We start from the raw sequence: 20664 nt of genomic DNA, 5'->3' as shown, positions 1-20664 counted from the left end.
TCTGGATACATCGCAACAGCCGACCATGGAGCACGTGCGATTGCCGCAAATCAAGTTGCAAACTTTCGATGGCAACATTGACGAGTGGCTGAGCTTCCGCGACTTGTATACGTCGCTCATACACTGGAAGGCGGACTTACCAGATGTAGAAAAATTCCATTATCTGAAAGGGTGCTTGACAGGTGAAGCGAAGGCTCTGGTGGACCCACTGGCAATAACAAGAGCCAACTATCAGATCTCATGGGACACACTCACCAAGCGATACAACGACAGCAAGCAGTTGAAGTTGAGGCAGGTGCAAGCACTCTTCAAGCTCCCAAAGCTGACTAAGGAGTCGGCTCCCGATTTGCAATCCCTGCTGGAAGGATTTGAACGAACGGTTCAAACCTTGGATCAGTTAGTTCAACCCGCCGATTATAAGGATCTACTGCTTATGGACATCCTGTGCGCTCGCCTAGATCCAGCCACAAGGAGGAGCTGGGAGGAATTTTCATCGATGAAGGAGCAGGACAGCGTCAAGGATCTGACCGAATTTCTCCAACGTAGAGTCAAGGTTCTGGGATCCCTACCTACGAAATCGTCCGATTTGAAGCCAGAACTTCCAGTGTTGAATAGGAAACCTTCCAACCCACACTTCAGCTACAATACAGTTCAGTCATCAGTGGGACGCTGTTTAGCATGCTCGGAAATCCACCTGCTTTACCAATGTCTGACTTTCCAACGGATGTCCACAACTGACCGCGACAAGGTGTTACGAAACAACGCTCTCTGCAGGAACTGTTTTAAGCGCGGACATCGAGCGATAGATTGTCCCTCTCGTTTTGTGTGTCGGAACTGCAGGGGCAAACACCACACTTTGGTTTGTTTCCGACCGTCTTCTAATGAGAACAGGAATGGATCCCCAATCGAACGAACTGCATCAGTGGGCAGCAGTACCCAATCACCAGGGAGGTCGAAGATTCCCCAAGGAACACCTACCCTGGTATCTTCCAACGTATCCTGCAACCGTACATCGTCGGTGCTTCTAGCAACAGCTATCGTTTTAGTGGAAGGTGAGGATGGAACTCTAGTTCCGGCCAGAGCACTTTTGGATTCCGGATCAGAGTGTAACTTCATGACGGATCGCTTCTCGCAACAGTTGAGGGTTCAACGGCAACGATCAGAGGTTTCAGTGTTTGGAATCGGGCAAGCCAGCACGAAGGTGAAGCAAAAGGTCACAGTTACAATAAGATCAAGAAAGTCAGAATTCTCGAGAAGGATGGAATTCCTGTTACTACCAAGGGTGACAGCGAATCTTCCAATAGCCAATGTGGACATGGCTGGATGGGAAATCCCAGCCGGTGTGGAATTGGCAGACCCAGCCTTTTTCACATCCAAGACTGTCGACTTAGTGCTAGGAATCCAGCACTTTTTCACTTTTTTCAATACCGGAAATGAAGTCCTGTTAGGAGAAGGTCTACCCTCTTTAAATGAGGTGGTGTTTGGATGGGTAGTGTCCGGATGTGTGAACGGATCACACGATAACAATATTGCGATTCGTTTGAAGGAGCGACTTCCTGATTTTGGGCCTGCGAAAGATCGATTCATCAAATAATTATTCCCGGGAGGAAGTGCGCTGCAAGGAACAGTATATTCAATCAGTTCGAAGAGGTTCGGACGATCGATACGTAGTCGCACTACCAAGGAGTGAAGCCGTTTTTTTTTTTTTTTTTGGAAGGCTTGGCGAGTCAAGGGATATCGCTTACCGACGGTTTCAAAGCCTGGAACGTAGAATGTTGAAGGATTCAGCGCTGCGTAACCAATACAACCAGTTTATGGAGGAATACCTAGAGCTAAGTCATATGCGCAAGGTGGATGCGTATTCGGAAGGGCTCAACAAGATTCGTTCTTACCCACCCCATCATCCAGTAGTAAAGGAGGAAGGCACCACAACGATCATGATGATTGCGGACGTCGAGAAGATGTTCCGGCAAATTGGAATAAGTGAAGAAGACGCATCACTTCAGAGCATCCTATGGCGCACGGATCCCAGTGAAGAAGACACTGAAGCAGCTTGCTTTGGACGAGCAAGCCGACTACCCAATAGCGGCGAAGATCACAACGGAGGACGTCTACATGGACGACGTTCAAAGTGGTGCGGACAATCCGGAAGCAGCTTTGGAGCTGCCAACCCAGCTAGACGAGATGACCCGAAAAGGCAGATTCCGGCTGAGGAAATGGGCTTCCAATTGTCCATTTGTATTGCAGGGCAAACCAGAAGAAGATCTCGCTGTAGTGAGAAAGGAAGGAGTCCAACTAGATCCCGATCCAGCGGTGCGAATCCTAGGACTAGTGTGGCATCCGACGGCAGATGTCTTGAAATTCCGGTTCAAGATACTCGAAATCGACACGGTGGAATAACTGACGAAGCGAAGAGTCTTGTCGATCATCGCAGACGCTCTTTAACCCTCTAGATCTGATTGGACCGGTCATTACGTTAGCAAAGGTATTCACGCAGCTACAAGGGAGAACGAAGCGTTGGCGACCGGCAGTCCCAATATCTGTTGGCCAGTTAGTCGTGAATCGAAAGGACAGCGTACCATCCATCCGGTGGAAAATAGATTCTCGAGCTACACCCTAGAGATGACGGAATAATTTGAGCTGTCACCTTGAAGACAGCGACAGGAAGTTTGAATAGAGCTGTTGAAACATTGTGTATCCATCATCGGTTCAAAGGGTTGAAGGCAATATCGAAAGGTAAAGACAGTTAAACCGTCCACATGCGCACGAGAGATTTTCTTTCTTTTCAGAAATCCAGCAATTTCAGGGCGGGCGGGAATGTTTGCAACTCGGAATAATCACCCAACGCATTGACGGCCCCCTCGTTGAAACATAAGTTGTTCGCTTAGCCGAATTACACGACTCATCATAAGAGCGAGAGATTGTTCCCGAACGAAGCATGTAACGATGACGTAACAACGTAATTACTTCGTGTCTCCATAGTTTTGTGTAACGTAGTTTGTAAGAATATAGTTTTCCCAATATCGGCACCCAGCTCGGTCGTAGCTAATAATAAGCATTTTAAATAATTGACGAGAAATAGATAAATGTAGTTTGTGTCCTAGAATAAATGTGTTTTACCTAATAAATGGGTTGATTATTGTATGACGAACTTTTGTGGAATAAATAGTGTGTTTATGTGCGTAAATTGAAGTGTCTTAAGTGATTAACCGGAGAGAAACCCACCTGAGATTATTGGAAGACAAGTATCCAATTGCCCGGAGAACTTGTCCAACCAGGAATTCCCACCGGATAACCCGCATGGCCCTAATACAGTCCACTCACTTGGAAGGAAAGGGACCAGCTCCCAAACAACCATTTTTGCATGTGTATATCGTGTGGCAGGTACGAAGATACTCTATGCCCTGGGAATCGAGAAAATTTCCTTTACGAAAAGATCCTCGACCAGTGGGATTCGAACCCACGACCCTCAGCATGGTCATGCTGAATAGCTGCGCGTTTACCGCTACGGCTATCTGGGCCCCATAAAGGACCGACATTCTCCATATTAAGTGTCTTTGGCGGCCATTTTGTTTTTGGTCAATTTATCAAAAAATAAAATAAAATCTGGACTATATAACGCCATGTAATAGAGAGCTACTCTGAAAAAATCATACAAATTGGTTCAGTATTCTTGGAGAAATATGAAAATAACGATATGAGGTTTTTTAGAGTTTTAAGATCTCTATTTGTCCAGAGTTCTATCAGAAACATAAATGCACATTACTCAAAGATGGCTGCAACAAATTGCTTCATTTTTTCACAACATACTCGCATTATTGTATCATTCTAAGGAGTGAATATCCGAATACGTTAAAAATTCTGTAGGCTGAGATATCTACGTGGGTTACGGCTACGAGTCGGTCCCCCAAGGAATTTCGGAATATCTCCGGATCCAGATGAGTGATTATCAATAGCGACACATATTCTTCAACACAAAGAATTTTTTGGAAGCTTGTGAAAACATGGTGCAAAAATATAGAGAAACAAAAAAGTTATCGCGATTTAAATATTTTTTTAAGCGGTAAAGAATGAAGCTGCCGATAGAGGAGTTAATGATATGGCATCACTGTTCCCAACACCAAAGGATTGCAGCTTATGGTTGGGTGGCTCGATACCGGCAGACAAACGATGTCGTCGCTGCTGCCTTCGTCATAGCTGTTTTGTTGACTGTGCTTTGGAATCAACATTTCAGCTGCTTCCTACGTCATTGTGGCGGCGCATTACATATGACTTTCGGTTTGTAAGGTCGGAAGGCACCCCCTGTCTCGTTATCGACTCACACCGCACCTTGTCTACTAGGGCTTGTGGTGGCATCACCGCCCGTCTGCTAGACGATCCTGACGACCCTACCACGCATCTACAGCTTTGGACAATACCTTTGAAACATTTTACAATTTTCATACTAAATGGACAACTTTGATGAACTGGACCTCAGTAATTCATGGACCAATGTGTATGAAACTTTCACAGCACGTCGGGCATAACTTGAATTTTCTACATATAAATAATTAATCCCAATAATATTCCCATTCACTAGATTACTAGGTTTAAACTCGTGAGAAGAAAAAAAAATAGTGAAAAATCATTTCAACAGTTCCATTAATGACTCAGACCTAAGTTTATAATTTTGTATGACAAATCAAAAAAGTGGCCAACGTATCGTCCAATACTGTGTATACAGGTTGGCAATGAGTACCTAGGAAGAAGCGTCGTCGTTGAAATCAACAACTGCAAGAATGTTTGCGCAAAACCCATCGTTTGTTGTTTATGCTGTCGGGTGACGACTCTGACCGGCATCAATGAAAGTTCAACCTTGGTTGCCATGACTGCCTAATGGTCTGAGTTGGTGTTTTGATTTGCTGCCGTAGGGGTGTCGAGGAAGCTATCGCTTTGATGACGAACTGAACGAAGCTGATTGTTACGTTCAATGTACACTAAAATCTTGTTTTACAAAGTTTTTTACGAAATATTTTTACGAAGTCAAAATGATTCCACGAAATCTATGAATTAGAATGATCTCTCCTTGTTTTCTGGTGTTACATCCCAACTGAGACAGAGCCTGCTTCTCAATTGACCATTTTTGCATGTGTATATCGTGTGGCAGGTACGAAGATACTCTAGAAATTTTAAAGATGAATTTCTTACCAACTGACTACGAATGTGGCAAAACCACAATTTTCGAACTGATTCAATTCAATACAACTAATCTGGCAACCCTATAGCTGAACGAACCTTCGTTAGGTTTTCGCCAACTTGGCAACGGTAACCAATGGTTTTCAAGGCTTGCTACCTTACGATTTACGATTGTTTTTCACTCCAAAACAACAACATTGTACCAACATTGACCGCCATCGAGTCGAACGCCCATATCAGCCGCGAATTTTCTGCAGTAAATCACGTTCAAAACCCACAATTCGCATCTGTGCAGTCATAAACCGGGAGAAAACCTTCGCTGCTATCGACCACGTGTGTTTCCCAATGGAGATTGATTATCCCTCGCCGTTGACCCCGGACTGGATTTCGTGAACTCATTTGCTCGTTAGGAGCAAAGCTCTAGCACTCATAGGGTAAGTAGGTGTAATACGACCCCTGCTTCTGAGGAAAAATGGAAATTCAATCGGTGTACGTTTCAATTACTGGGATGCATTGTTGGAATATGCTGAATTATGAGTATTTCGTAGAAATTATTGTAAGCGGACACAGAAATATCAATAGTTAATTTCATCTTTCAGTTCAGCTAACGTGAATAATGAAAATGTGCGACTAATATACTTAAAATCGTAATTTGTTCTAAGCATTCTAAATGGCACCAAACGACCCCCTTTCCCCTTCTTGAGAGATAATCGCCAAATAGGAAATTTATTTTCTGAAAAATGTGATGTAATAATGCATAGCAAGAGTGAATTAACTCCCTTTCTTGTATTAGATGAAAATAACCATCATCACTGTGCACATTTTAAAAACCAGTTTTTTGCTCAAAATTGAAGCAATATTCATGAAAATCTATCTTTTCATGTGCTTTCAACATTTAATGCGCGGATAGTTGATCATGAATATTTCTTTAAATTTTATCAAAAAAAAAACTGATTCTTAATTTGTGATGATTGCTGATGGTTGAATGATGGATTCTTGAGCATTCAGTGCTATGCTACATATTATTTTGATATGTAGAATATCGTTTTTTTTAATTAGTATTTACATAAATAATAATATTAGTTTACAGTATTTGGAACAAAAAAAAAACACATCGTAACTGAATTATTTCAGAGCATTCATTTATTTCGTTAACATCTAGACAGATAACACTGAATCAACAATTTTGCGCCACAATACTCGGTTCGTGGCCGCATCTCTCCATCCTCCGTTCTGCCCCACGCTCGCCAAATCGATAAGCACTTGATCTGCCCATCTAGCTCGCTGCGCTCCATGCCTTCTTGTACCAACCGGATCCGAAGTGAACACCATTTTTGTAGGGTTGCTGTCCGGCATTCTTGCAACATGCACTGCCCATCGTATCCTTCCAGCTTTGGCCTCCTTCTGGATACTGGGTTTGCCGTAGAGTTGGGCGAGCTCGAGGTTCATCGTTCGCCGCCACACACCGTTTTCCTGTACATTGCCAAAGATCGTCCTAAGCACCCGATGTTCGATGACTCCAAGTGCTTGCAAGTCCTCCTCGAGCACGTCCACGTTTCATGCCCGTAGAGAAATTTTTGAGCGTTTTGTGCATGGTACATTTGTGTGCGGGTGTGAATCTTTTTTGACCGCAGCTTCTTCTGGAGGCAATAGTAGGTCCTACTTCGAGTGATGATGCGCCTCCGTTTTCCACGGCTAACGTTATTGTCAGCCGTCAGCAATGATCCAAGATAGACGAGCTCGTCGACCACCTCGAACGTATCCCCGTCTATCGTAACACTGCTACCTAGGCAAGCCCTGTCGCGCTCGGCCCCACCAGCTAGCGTGTACTTTGTCTTGGACGCATTTACCACCAGTCCAACTTTCGCTGCCTCGCGTTTCAGGCGGGTGCACAGATCTGCCACCTTTTCAAACGTTCGGCCGACAATGTCCATATCATCCGCGAAGCAAACAAATTTACTAGATCTCGTAAAAATCGTACCCCGGCTGTTGAGCCCGGCTCTCCGCATAACACCTTCTAGCGCAATATTGCACACCTTCCATCGTCGCTCTTATCAGTCTCGTGAGCTTCCCAGGAAAACTGTTCTCGTCCATAATTTTCCATAGCTCTACGTGGCCCTGAAATCGATGAAAAGGTGATGCATTGGGACCTGGTATTCACAATTTTTGGTATTTTTGGAGGATTTGCCGTACAGTGAAGATCTGATCCGTTGTGGATCGGCCGTCAACAAAGCTGGCCTGATAACTTCCCACGAAATCGTATACTACAGGTGACGGACGACGGAAGATGATCTGGGATAATACTTTGTAGGCCTCATTTAGACTAGTGATCGCTCAAAAGTTCTCACAATCTAACTTGTCGCCTTTCTTATAGATGGGACAAATTAACCCTTCCTTTCACTTCCCTCAAAGTGGGGACTGGTTGATTTCCATCGCCCACAGTACTGACGAAGGCATTTGCTCCGTTGTCCCGTCCTGCATTGCATGTGCTCTCAGCGCCATTCAGGTGTTCGTTGAAATGCTGTTTCCACCTTTCGATCACCTCACGCTCGTCCGGCACGAAACCGTTGCGGGATGCGTTGAGCTTCTGATATAATTTGCGCGTTTCTTGAGATCGGCACAGCTGTTCTATCTCCTCGCACTCCGTCTCCTTCAGGCGGCGTTTTTTCTCACGAAAGAGGGGGGTCTGCTGTTGCCGTTTCGTCGACTCCGTCCCACGTACCTGACGTTGCTCTCAGCTGCATCGGTAGGTCTGCTGGAAGTAGGTGCTACGAATGGCCATATTCTTGGAGGCGGTAAAATCAATTGGTCGTAAGCCGTTTTCGTTCGTCAGCCGGTGGGCGCTGAACTTTCCAATAGTCGGTCTGAATTCCTCCTCCTGACCAACCTGAGCGTTTAGATCTCCTATGATGATTTTGACGTCGTGGCTTGGGCACTGGGCAACTATCGTACTCGCGTTCGAGCTGGACGTAAAAACCGTCTTTATCATCATTGGTGCTTCCGGAGTGAGGGCTGCGTACAGCAACATCCTTCATTAAGGTTTGAAGAATGAGTTTTCAATATGGTATGATAAGTTTCTACTTACATTACAGAACTAGCGTGTTTGGAACATTTCTTAAAATTTCCCCATAGTAATTTCCATATAAACCTACATTGTTCTTGGACCATGTAGCTGACCAATGTAGCTAAAGAACAGCCGATGATTGAAAGAATAAAAAATCACTTAGAGTAGAGTAGGGCAAAAGTTCGAGTGGGGCAAGAGTTTCTTTTCAAGATTTCTAACTCAATTCAAGACAAAACTTTGTTCTGGTCAAGACAAAACAAATGTTCTGGTGATTCGAATGCTATTCAAGTAAGTGACTATCACTCCAAATATTATTAAAATCGATTGAGATTTGGAAAAGTAACAGCTATTTGTTGTTTTTCGACGTAAATATTGTAATTTTTGGTCAAACTTTCGTTGCATGGAATCAAAGAAAGATAAAATCTTTTTCAATATTTTATGCAAGGGCGTGTCTAGGCCTATCATGAGGATGCTTTGAGGTGTATTAGTTTTTGCATAAATGGTTGGATACAATTTTTGGCTCATAGTGGGGCAAAAGTTCGAATCAGCGGGGCAAAAGTTCGACCCAAGATATTATTACGCCTTGGCCGCTAATTCCACTTTTTCCGCCGTTAGCTCGAAACACCTCCTGCTTCCTTGTACATTAGTTTCGGAGGGATCCTGTTCTGTATCTGAAGCTTTCGATTCCTGATCGATGAGCTCCTCTTCTAAGACTTTAATAATTTCGTTGTTCGTCTCATCAAATAACACCTGCGCTTAACTGGCAAAGCGGTCTTTCCTGCCACAACACCAGCATAAGAACAATCCTCCGGCTTTTCCTGTCGTTCCTTTTGCTGTGCATCCTTCCGAGTTCCACGCTGAGGGCACGAATTCTTCCGGTATCCCTCCGCTTGGCACAAAAAGCAAGTGTCTTTGAGCTCCTCGTAAAACACTCTTCCTTAAGGCCGACAACCTCAGGGTAAACAGTTGCTAGGATCTCAAGGCCTGCTGACCTATGTAAGCAACACAAACTTGCCAGCTGTCAGATCCTTTTCCAATATGGCGGATTGTACTAATTGACACATTGATATACCTCCCTTATAAATACCTTGGTTCGACCCATGTATAAACTCACGGAAAAAAAAAATGCAAATTTCCTAAAATCCACATATTATCTTCAAATTTAGCGAAATTTGCGTGATCGAGCGAAAAATGTCACCAAAATTTTACATTTTCACTTAGTTTTGCGAAAAACTTCTATTTTTCGGTATGTTACAATTAACTCTGTTTTGGGCAATATTTTGATAAAAATTAGTGTGTATTTTTCGGCAAACTTGAGTTTACGGCTGGTTTAAAGTATGCCAGTCATGAAAGTATCAATATTTTGTGTTTTCGCCAGCGAACTTTTGCCCCTCACGAGATTCGAACTCTTGCCCCACCGATGGGGCAAAAGTTCGTTTAAGACAACCAATTTTGAAACTGTTATAACTAATAATGGGTAAATATTTTGACACAAGTTTGTTCAGCAAAATCATAGCCAATATGTTGAAGGTTCACTGTATGGTAATTATTTTGTTTCAACTGCTATTGTTTTCCTGGAAATTTTGATTATACCACTAAGGTCGAACTTTTGCCCCACCTTAATAAGGAGAAAAGTCAAATCATCAATTGAAATCGCTAAGCCACTAATGAGAAGTCTAAGCCAGTTGAACATTATTAATTTGCATAGATATCTATGAAAATGCATATTAAAACGATCCTCGAAAGTGAGAACTTTTGAAAGCTAAAAATTGAAACATTTCGTGTGAAATATTTCCCATACAAAGTAGAGTGTCCGGAATTAGAGCTGTCCTTAATATGAATCAAAACGGTATTTTCATGTGAAAGATGTACATTACTGGTTCAATCATTTTAGAATCATACAAATTCAACATAGATTGATGTATTAATTTTTGTTTTCAAGCAACCATAATGGCATCAGATCAATAAGAGATAGTGAAAAATCTTTTTACAAGGTATCGACATTCCTTAACACATAAAGTTTGAATATGCTTCGGAATCCCTGGTAATTGAAGCACTTAATATCTGTTTACCCTAGACAGGTTTTACATACTCACTCTTCCCCCTCCACCAAAGCATACAGAATTAATATTGTACACCGTGCCCCTTTACTACTGCGAAAAGGTTTCTAATTCTGACAACCTCTCCCCCACTCTTTTCAGCCGGACGTCGTCCACCGGCGGGACCGGAACAACCGCGGGGCCCTTCACTACGCCAGCAGCTCGAGGGACGTTGTGGCCGCGGCCAGTGTCGCAATGGTGGCCCCGGAGCTGATCGAGCAGGCCGATGAGGACGGGTTCACGCCACTGCATCTGGCCGTCATCCAGGGCAACCTGCAGCTGGTCAACCTGCTGCTGGCGAACGGGGCCGACGTGAACGCGCTGGACAACGAGGGCCACTCGGTGGTGCACTGGGCCACAGGTGAGTGCGTGCGTGCGTTACCTACTGCATGCTATTGAGGGTGTGGTGAACACTTCTAGCTATGCGCGCGTTGGAGGGATTTGTTGGCACTGGTTTATCGCCGCATAATGATGATGCGATGGGGGTTTGCACTTTGAAATTTTGTATTATAGTGAGGGGTTGCTTGAAGGATTGGTGGTTTACCAGTGTAATCAGAGAGGTGTTATACACATAATTTATTATCAGTGAGTGAAAGAAGAACTAATTTTAAATTTTCAATTTGCGAGTCGTTCGTTATCTAGTCTTGTCTTGAAGACTTCAGCGTAGCGTCACGCAACTGCCGGACGTATTGTGGAGCGCTTCGTCGGATCTTCATCGGTCTTTAGGGTCGCCAGGTCCTCTTTCATTGCGTACAATCAGAGTATTCGTGGTCTTCTACGAAGTCGCGTACCTGTACCCTGCTGAATATTTTTTTCGCAATTCTTATTTCCGACATTTGCACTATGTGACCAGCCCAATGAAGTCTGTCGTATTTTACAATCTTTATAATATTCGCATCTTTATATTACTTGATATAATTCGAAATTCATGCTACTGCACTTCAAATTACTTTCTAGTTTTCCACCGAGTATTGTCCGCAGCACCTTACACTGAAACAAGCGTTGAAGTAATGAGAACCATGAACAAGTTTTTAAATTTACTATTTCAATCACGATTGAGCTATCAAGAGCGCCTTATATTTGCGTTTTGGTCCCACTCGATCCAACCGCATCGATAGCCGAGCGGTAAGCGTTCGCGCTTGACAATCCCAAGATCCTCGGTTCGATTCTGGCTTGCTGCAAGTTTTTAACCATGATTTAGTAATTTTTACTGTCGAAATGGTACCATGGTAAAATTGAATACACAAAATATTTGAAATAAATGCAAATTTAGTCTGCACAAATCAATTGGCGTTGTGTATTTAATTTAACCCTCTAATATAGTATTTTCAACTGCAACGCTGTTCTCAGTGTACGCTCGAAAACACCGAAGGCATTGCGGATTGCCTAATTTAAGGCACACGCTTCGTGCCCGTTAAGAGCCACCAGTAAAATCAATTTTACAGCGAAGTTTGTTTTCGTTTGCAAGTTGTGGGACCTAAGCTGATTACGTAGTCCGTAAAAGGCCCTATTCTTAGCGATAACAGCATTAGGCCTACTTCTAAATCAACCTGCAACCATGTACTGCGTTTCGGTAGAACTATTCCCTTGTTAAGACTATGTAGTTGTATCATGGTATAGGTGGTTTACGTGATATTAGGCCAATATCATTCTGGAACGTGATATTTCCATACGTTTTTGACAGCTCCAATATCAACTATCATTTTCATAGAACTGTCCGAGAGCTTCCGCATCAGCTGAATTTAAACGTCTCGTGAAAATGCCTATTCCGTATATTTGCCTTCATTCCTGTTCTTGTTCTGAACACTTGATCCAGTTCAAAAATAAATCTGGAGCTCTGGAAGTTTTTCTGGAGCTTGGCGTTTTAAACTCGCTTTATTTTATTGTGATCTTTTCACGTACTTGGTGACCTAGATAGACCTTGAAGAAATATTACGATGAAATTTATTGCGGGCTGCTCGGTAGGGATTGTCTCCCGAAATTCCTCCGGGGGAATTTCTCTAGGAATTACGCCATTGATTGAAGTTCCTCTAGGGATTCTTCCGGAAAACCTAAAAGGAATTTATCTGAAGATCGCTCCTAAAAATTTTTCAAGAATTACTCTAATGGTTCCTCCATTAAAAAATCTTAAAAATTCTCAGAGAGTCATTCCGGGAATTCGTTCGATAACTCCTCCAAAGTTTTCTATATATATTTCTCAGAAAATTTACCCGGAAATTTCTCCAGGAACTTTTAGAGGAACTTTTGGAAGAAATCTTAAAAAAAAACTACCGGAGGAATTCCTGCATTGAGAGTACTTCTGCAGAAAATCCTTGGCAAACTTCTAAAACAACTCTCAGGGGAATGTCCCTATAAATTCGTTGTGGAATTCAAAGGGATTTCCGAAGGAACTTCTATAAGAACTTCAGGAGAGTTTCCCAGCGGAACTTCCATAGGAAACCCTAGGGAACCTTCTAAAGAAATTCACAAGGAGCATCCGAATTAACTCCTTAAGAAGTTTCCGCAAGAACTTGTGAAGGAATTCCTACAAAAACTTTGAGAGGAACTTCCGAAAAAACCTTTGCAAAGGGCTTCAACAGGAACTTCCGAAATAACCTGTAGGTAAACTTTCGGCATCAACTCTACCGCAACTTCCAAAAGATCTCCTGGTAGATCTTCCTGAAAATCCAAGAGGATCTTTTGGGAGAACTCCTATAGAGGATCTTTTAGATGAATTTCTATAGGAACTTCCAGGGAAAATTATACAATAACTTCCGGAGGAGTTTCTACAGGAACTTCCGAATGAACTTCCCTCAGAAACTTACGGAGACACTCATACCAGAACATTCAGAAGAATACGTACTGGAGCCTTTGGAACTACAGAAACTTCCGAAGGAATTCCTACAGGAATTCCCGGAAGAATTCCTACGGAAACTACTAAAAATACTTCTACGGGAACTTCCAGAGGAACTCCTGCAGGAACTTCTGGAGGATTTCGTATAGGAACTTGCGAAGGAACTCTAACAGGAACTCCTGAAGCAACTCATGGAGAAACTCCAACAGGAACTTCTGGAGAAACTTCCAGAAGAAATCCTTGGCAAACTTCCAATTTCCTAGCAAAACTTCAGAAATTTGGATTTTGGATTTTGGATTTTGGATTTTGGATTTTGGATTTTGGATTTTGGATTTTGGATTTTGGATTTTGGATTTTGGATTTTGGATTTTGGATTTTGGATTTTGGATTTTGGATTTTGGATTTTGGATTTTGGATTTTGGATTTTGGATTTTGGATTTGGATTTTGGATTTTGGATTTTGGATTTTGGATTTTGGATTTTGGATTTTGGATTTTGGATTTTGGATTTTGGATTTTGGATTTTGGATTTTGGATTTTGGATTTTGGATTTTGGATTTGGATTTTGGATTTTGGATTTTGGATTTTGGATTTTGGATTTTGGATTTTGGATTTTGGATTTTGGATTTTGGATTTTGGATTTTGGATTTTGGATTTTGGATTTTGGATTTTGGATTTTGGATTTTGGATTTTGGATTTTGGATTTTGGATTTTGGATTTTGGATTTTGGATTTTGGATTTTGGATTTTGGATTTTGGATTTTGGATTTTGGATTTTGGATGGAAACTACCAGGGGAACTTCTACAGTAACTTCCTGAGAAGTTCTTACAGGAACTTTTGAATGAACTACTGCAGGGACTTCCGGAGGAAATATCAGTGAAACCCCCTCGGGTACTTTTATAGAAAAGCTCATATATGAATTTCCATAGGAACTTCCGGGGGAACTTCTGCAGGAACTTCCGGAGGAAATATCAGTGAAACTCCCTCCGGTACTTCCGGAGCAACTCATACGAGAACATCCAGAGGAACACCTACTGGAACCTTAAGAGGAACAACCACAGAAACTTCCGAAGGAACTTCTACGGGAATTTCCGGAAGAACTGTTACGGGAATTTCCGGAGGAACTTCTACTCCTTCGGGAACTTCCGAATGAACTCCTACAGGAATTTCTGAACTCAGGAAGGATCTCTGGATGTTCTTCTGGAACTTCCGAAGGAACTCCTTCGGGAACATCTAGGGAAACTCCAACAGGAACTTCCAGAGGAACTCCTACAGGAGCTTCCGGAAAAACTCCTGGAAAATCTCCAGCAGGAACTTCCGGATATACTCATACAGAAGCTTTAGGAGAAACTACTACAGGAACTTCCGAATGCTATCCTACAGGAATTACCGGTAAAACTTATGGTGGAATTCTGGAGGCTCTTCTGGAACTTCCGAATGAACTCCTTCGGGAACTTCCGGTGGAACTTCTACAGGAACTTCCTGATGAACTACTATTGAAATTTCTGGAGGAACTCCTATAGGAACTTTCGGGAGGACGTCCTATAGGAACTTCTCGAGGAACTCCAATAGGAACTCCAATAGGAACTCCAATAGGAACTCCAATAGGAACTCCAATAGGAACTCCAATAGGAACTCCTAGAGAAACACCTAGAGGAACTCCAATAGGAACTCCTGGAAGAACTTCTGGTAAACTCATACAGATACTATCGGAAGAACTACTACAGGAAGATCCGAATTCTGCAGTAAGTTCTTGAGAATTACTTCAGGATCTTTCGATTGAACTCCTACAGAAATTTCCGGTAGAACTTATGGAGGAAGCCTGGAGGCTCTTCTGGAACTTCCGAAGGAACTCCTTCGAGAACTTCCAGAGGAACTCCTATAGGAAGTTCATCGTACAGCATCATAGTTATATCACGCTGTTAGGATGATACACTGTAGTCTGAACAAGACATAACCGTAAGGCCTGTCTCCCTCTTCAGAGGCATGAAGGTCTCCTACCTTGATCTGCGATCGATTATAATAAGGTCGATATCGTCCACAAAGCCAATGACCATATGTGATCATTTGATGATAGTATCGTTTCTTTGCACTCTAGATATCCTAATAGCACACTCGAGTGCAATGTTGAACAGTAAATTCGAAACTGCCTCTCCTTGCTTCAATCCGTCTAACGTCACAAAGAAGGTTGTCACCTCGTCTGCAATCCGAATACTTGATTTTGAGCCATCCAGCGTAGCACGCATCAGCCTAATTAGTTTCGCCGGCGAACCATGATCAGACATTATCTGCCACAACTGATTTCGTTGCACTGAATCCCACGCTGCCTTGAAATTTAAAATCAAATGGTGAGTCTACAAGTTATACTCTCGGAATTCATCTAAAATCTTCCGCAAGGTAAATATCTTGTCCATTGTCGAGCAGTACTCACGAAAACTAACCTGGTATTTGCCGACTAAGGACTCCTCGATCGGTCTCAGTCTGTTGAATAGGTGTTTTCAGTTATTGGCGTACTCCAGTCTGTGCCCTTTCTTGAAAATTGGGCATATAGGGCCCAACTTTTAATTGATTGAATAAACCGATAGGCATTTCTTCTTTTTCCCATACCTTCAGAAGTACTCGGTGGATCGACTGGTAAAGCTGCTCGCGTCCGTGCTTGAGAAGTTCAACCAGGATCTCATCTTTCCCATCAGCCTTACAGTTCTTCAGCTTTTAATCTTTAACTAATGAACACCTTCTTTTTCCGTTTCCTCTACATATTGTACACACATTTCCTGAACGAATCACGTGGCTATGACCCTCAGTATGCGGCGAAGTGGAAGCTCTCCGTGCGGTGCTGGCGGCCGGTGCCGACGTGTCCACTCCGGACATCAACGGGGGCAGCCCGTTGCACTACGCCGCCCAGATGTGCGGCGCCAACTATGAGGGCAAAACGGCTCGTGCCTCGGCCAAACTGGCACTGGAGATCCTCGGAACGCTGCTGGCCCATCCGGACACTTCGGTCGAAGTAGAGGACAAAGATAGCCGGCAGCCGCTGCTCTGGGCTTCCTCGGCTGGCTCTGCCAAGGCTGTCCTGGCTTTGATCAAAGCCGGCGCACAGGTCGAGAGTGCAGATAAGTATGAGGTTTGGTATCGTGGTTTGTTGAACGTTATAAACTGAAGTTGTATTTTTTCTAGGGATGGACTCACGGCACTTCACTGTGCCGCGTCCCGAGGCCACACGGAATGTATAGACACGTTGATCAATCTATGTGGAGCGCACACCGATCAGATCGACTCCAATGGGTGCACGGCTCTGCACTACTCCGTGACGTTAGGTCACGCGGATGCTACCTCCTTGCTGCTCAAGCTGGATGCCGATCCAAACCGACAGGACCGAAAAGGCCGAACTCCAGCACATTGTGGCTGTGCGAAAGGGCAAATGGAAACGGTGAAAATTTTGCACATGAAGAAAGGGAACTTGTGGCTGAGGAATGCGAAGGGAGATTTTCCGGTTCATGACGCCGCCAGCTCTGGAAGGAGACAGCTGGTACAGTGGCTTTTGCAGATGAAGCCAAAGCACATCAACACTCCAAGTAACGATGGAAGAACGCTTTTGCACATTGCGGCAGGGCACGATAATGTGGACATGTGTAAGCTCTTGCTGGAATCTGGAGCGGAGATGAATCACCTGTACAGACCGGCAAAAGGTTCGCCCATGACTCCACTTGACTACGCACTGGCGAAAGGCTTCCGATCAACGGCAAAGTTTCTCCAGATGCAAGGAGGACTTCCAGCTAATAAGTTGCGCCTATCCAGTCGGCAGCAGAAAATTCTTCCAGATATAGACAAGGTTGAACCCTTAAAACTCACAGAAAAAGAAGAATTGATCGACCTGAAGACTTCCAAGCGATACGTAGTGTACTTGAACTCCAATTCTGAATCGGAGAGTCAAGATGATCGATCTCACCGCAAGAGCAGACACAAACGAAAAGGAAGTCACCGAGCTCGTCGAACGAGCAGCTGCAGTGATAGCGTATTTCTCTACCGGGAAGGCGCAGCCGATATAAGTCGCTCTCGAAGCAACGTCGAACTAAACCGGACCCATCATCATCACCATCGCAGGCACCATCACCGAAGCAATAGTTCTTCATCGGCTTCCAGCAGCGATTCGTCTTCGGATGACTGTTGCAAGCATATAAAACGACGGCACAAGTGTTACAAGAAGTGTTCATCTAAATCGGCGAGATCTAAGGATCGGTCGCACAGGGAAAGGGATCGTGACCGGGAGAAGGAACCTAAAGAACCGAAGGAGTATGAATTTATGTATGCCGAGCAACGAGAAGCAGGAAAGCCACGTAAACCGGGAGAACGCATGGGAAGGATTGTGTTGAAAGAGGTGCACAGTGGATCATCGGAGAACGAATCGCCAGAGAGTGACCGACGAGGCAGCACATCGAGATTAACCGGAAAGAGTGGCCCATTACTGACGGTGCCGCCGGAAGTTTTGGGATTATTAGACGATCAATCACTGCCGAAACCACCACCCAAAGCTGAGTTCAACATCAGGAAGGAGTCTGATGTAAAAAGCGATGGCAAATCTTCGGACACCAGCGTCAAGAAGGTGAAGAAAGGTAAGGGAAACGGGAAGAAAGGTAAAGCATCTGGGAAAGTGAAGAAGACCGATTCGCCAAGTGAGGAGGAAACGAAAGACAAGCAGAAGCAACAGCAGGGGGAGAAGATTGTGACGGAAGCTCTGGTGCACCCGGTGCCGGAGACTATGGCCAAGTCCACAGAAGATGATGGTGCAGCTACCGATGCGACATACACAATCGATCAGAAAACCAAATCCGATTACGAGGGGTTCAGCGAATCCGAGACTGGGAAAGGGAAAGGCAAACCAGAGACAATAATGGAAGCTAAGGATGAGACCGTGCAGGAAGTTCCACCGGCGGTCCCTTTAGAGGTAAAGGAGGAGGTGGTTCCGGCTCCAAAAAAGGAACGGCCAAAGCTAAAGTCAAACAAAGACAGTAGCACAAGCCGATCCAGCAAATCCAAGTCGGATTCGTCGGAAAAGGAGATGCCAAAGCAGAAACCAAAGCCGAAAGCGGAAGCAACTCCTGTGGTGACAGCGCCAACGCCGCAGCCAACGCCACCACCGCCACCTCCTCCTGAACCGGAACCAGAACGCGTTGTACCAGAACCCGAACCCGAACCTGCTGTTGAGGAGCCTCCAATTGTGGTAGAAACTCATGTACAGGAGGAGGAAAAGCCTTCGGAGTTACCGGTTGTAGTGCCAGAGGCTGAACCTGTGCCTGCAGTCACCGACGGAGAGGCAGTTGTTCCCCAAGAGATTCCGGTGACAGAACCGCCTGAGTCGGAACCCGAACCGAAGCCAGAACCGGAGCAAGCACCCGAGTCGAAACCGGAACTTGCAGCTGTTGAGCAATCGACAACTGAGGAGAAGAGCTCTGAAGTTGAAGAATCGCCTTCGAAATCAAGTGAAGATCAGACCGAGCAGCAGCCGCCAGAACCGGAAGAACCGCCAAAGCCCGAACCGAGTGGAGACCAAGCTCTACCACCAACCCCCAAAGAAGATTCTCCTAAGAAGGTCAGTTTTGACAGAGAACGACCGAAGCTGAGGCGATCTGGCGAGTCCATGGTGGAGCACGTGGAGGAAGAGGAAGTTCGAACGGAAGAGGATGCCGTTGTTCCACTAGCGGCAGCTGCAGCAGTTGACCAAGAGAAGGTCGATTCGACACGAAGTTTCTACGTGAGTTTGGCGGATGGAGAAGAAGGCGACGAGAAGAAGAAACGAAAATTGAAAAAGAGGAAATCCAAGGAAGACAAAGCCGACGAAGAAGCACAAAGTAGCAAGGATCAGGACTCCGGTTTTGAGCCAAGTCCGCAATCGGTACGCAGTAAGTCGACTGTGTTCGACCGTCCAACGAGTACGGCGGTGTTATCCAAGAGGCCAGCATTTACAATGGTAGAGGAGCGAGCGATCAGCTCCAGGCCGGATGGTCGCAAACCTGGCGACAAGAATGCTGTTAACATGACCACCGTGCAACAGTCCATCCAGCGAAATATTCGAAGGTAAGTTTGCACGGGCTATTCCCTGTGTTTCTGTAGATATTCGATGGCACATTTGAGCTACATCCCTTCCATCCCACTACATCTAACGACTTCATGATCAACCCGCTCATTTTCTCACGAAATCAACCAATCGTTCTGAGCTCTAGCAAAACTCTGAAGTGGAACCACCCGTGTTTTGTTTCAGATGAACAGATTGAACAGAAAACAGACTCTCATCCTGTCAGCTTCCATACATTCCGTTCCTGATACAGTACAAACAGACCAGTTCGGTTGAACCATTTTCCATGCTTGATCGAACCACACTTCTGTTTCCCATTCCTCCCTCGAAACACCAAACCAACAACCAGCAAACCTTCCAAACGACCGTCAGCACACCGAGCCAGGAGAAACTGTATTTCTTTCCTTCAACCGAAAAGAATGAATCTTCGGTCCAAGTTCCCCTGAAGGCGCTTCGCGCTCTTCGAATGCAACCGTCAAAATAATTTTGCGATAGGAAACGATGAGAACGAACAACAGCAAGATAGTCGATGACCATAAACTAGAACTAGAGAAATTCAGTTTTGTAACTTTTGGTAGGACCCTCGATCCAGTTAACCTTCCCCTCTAAGAAACAATCCGGTATTTGTGTAGCGCAGTCAACGTGTGTGTTTGTGTATGTGTGCTCCTAGTGAGTATCGTTTTCCAATCTTTGAGCCGGAATCTGCCCCGGTTTGATGTGGATGCTGTAGTAGAATGTAGTTAGTTACCTAGTGTGTTGTGCTTGCCGAGAGTTCGTTCGTTTGCTTTCCAAGATGGAATCGACCATCTGGATCGATTTGAACCGTAGATAAATATCGTTTTTCTAGGGACGGGGCTCACTGGGACTGGGAGGCCAGAGCAAGTACGGAGGAAAAGAAAAAGAAACAATTTTGGCATGAAAAATGCGAAACACGCAGAAATTTTCCTAAACTGCAGCTCGTGTCTTGTGTTGTGGCCCCTTTTCCGAGGAAGAAAGCAGGACCAACAAACCGGAATTTGGATTGATCATTGGCGTAGCAAGGATAGGGCGTAAATCAGTTGTTATAATCGAAAACTCGAATTTAAAAATGTTTTGAAGATGAGAAATGTAGGAATAAGCCATTCACTCTTAAAAAAGAAAGATATCCAATTTGTATCTTTTGAAACTTTAAGAAGTTTCAGTAAAAATATTGATTTTATTAGTCAAGTTAAGTATTTCGGTGTATTAAGAAGGATTATTCAAATTATTCACCCATGTGAAGTTACAAGAACTTCTATATTGACACCTAAGAAATCTTCTGCAAGATATGTTTTAAGTGTTTTCTAAATGGGAGTTACTGGAATTTTTGAAGTAATACTTGCAGCACGGTGATCCCCTGACCGTTATTATCAGAAAAAAATCTCCATCAAATCTGTGCTCACC

At 44.2% G+C, this 20664-nt stretch overlaps 1 protein-coding gene across 8 annotated transcripts in view; it reads left to right on the top strand.

Moving 5' to 3' along the window:
- Positions 1-20664, top strand: part of LOC5578805 (ankyrin repeat domain-containing protein 12) — a 543013-nt gene that overhangs the window by 451045 nt on the left and 71304 nt on the right. For 5 of the 8 annotated variants that reach the window (XM_021837858.1, XM_021837856.1, XM_021837855.1 and 2 more), the window contains 3 exons: positions 10441-10699; positions 15974-16286; positions 16347-19244. In XM_021837858.1, the coding sequence (XP_021693550.1) occupies positions 10441-10699; positions 15974-16286; positions 16347-19244 (3470 nt within the window). Of the gene's footprint in view, positions 1-5286; positions 5610-10440; positions 10700-15973; positions 16287-16346; positions 19245-19428; positions 19798-20664 lie in introns of those variants that run through there. The other 3 variants (XM_021837859.1, XM_021837861.1, XM_021837860.1) reach the window with 3 other exon arrangements.

Source organism: Aedes aegypti, chromosome 1 (genome assembly GCF_002204515.2).
Source record: "Aedes aegypti strain LVP_AGWG chromosome 1, AaegL5.0 Primary Assembly, whole genome shotgun sequence".
In the NCBI taxonomy this organism is placed as follows: domain Eukaryota; kingdom Metazoa; phylum Arthropoda; class Insecta; order Diptera; family Culicidae; genus Aedes; species Aedes aegypti.
Note: the sequence above shows the minus strand (reverse complement) of the source record. Positions and strands in the feature narration are given on the sequence as shown.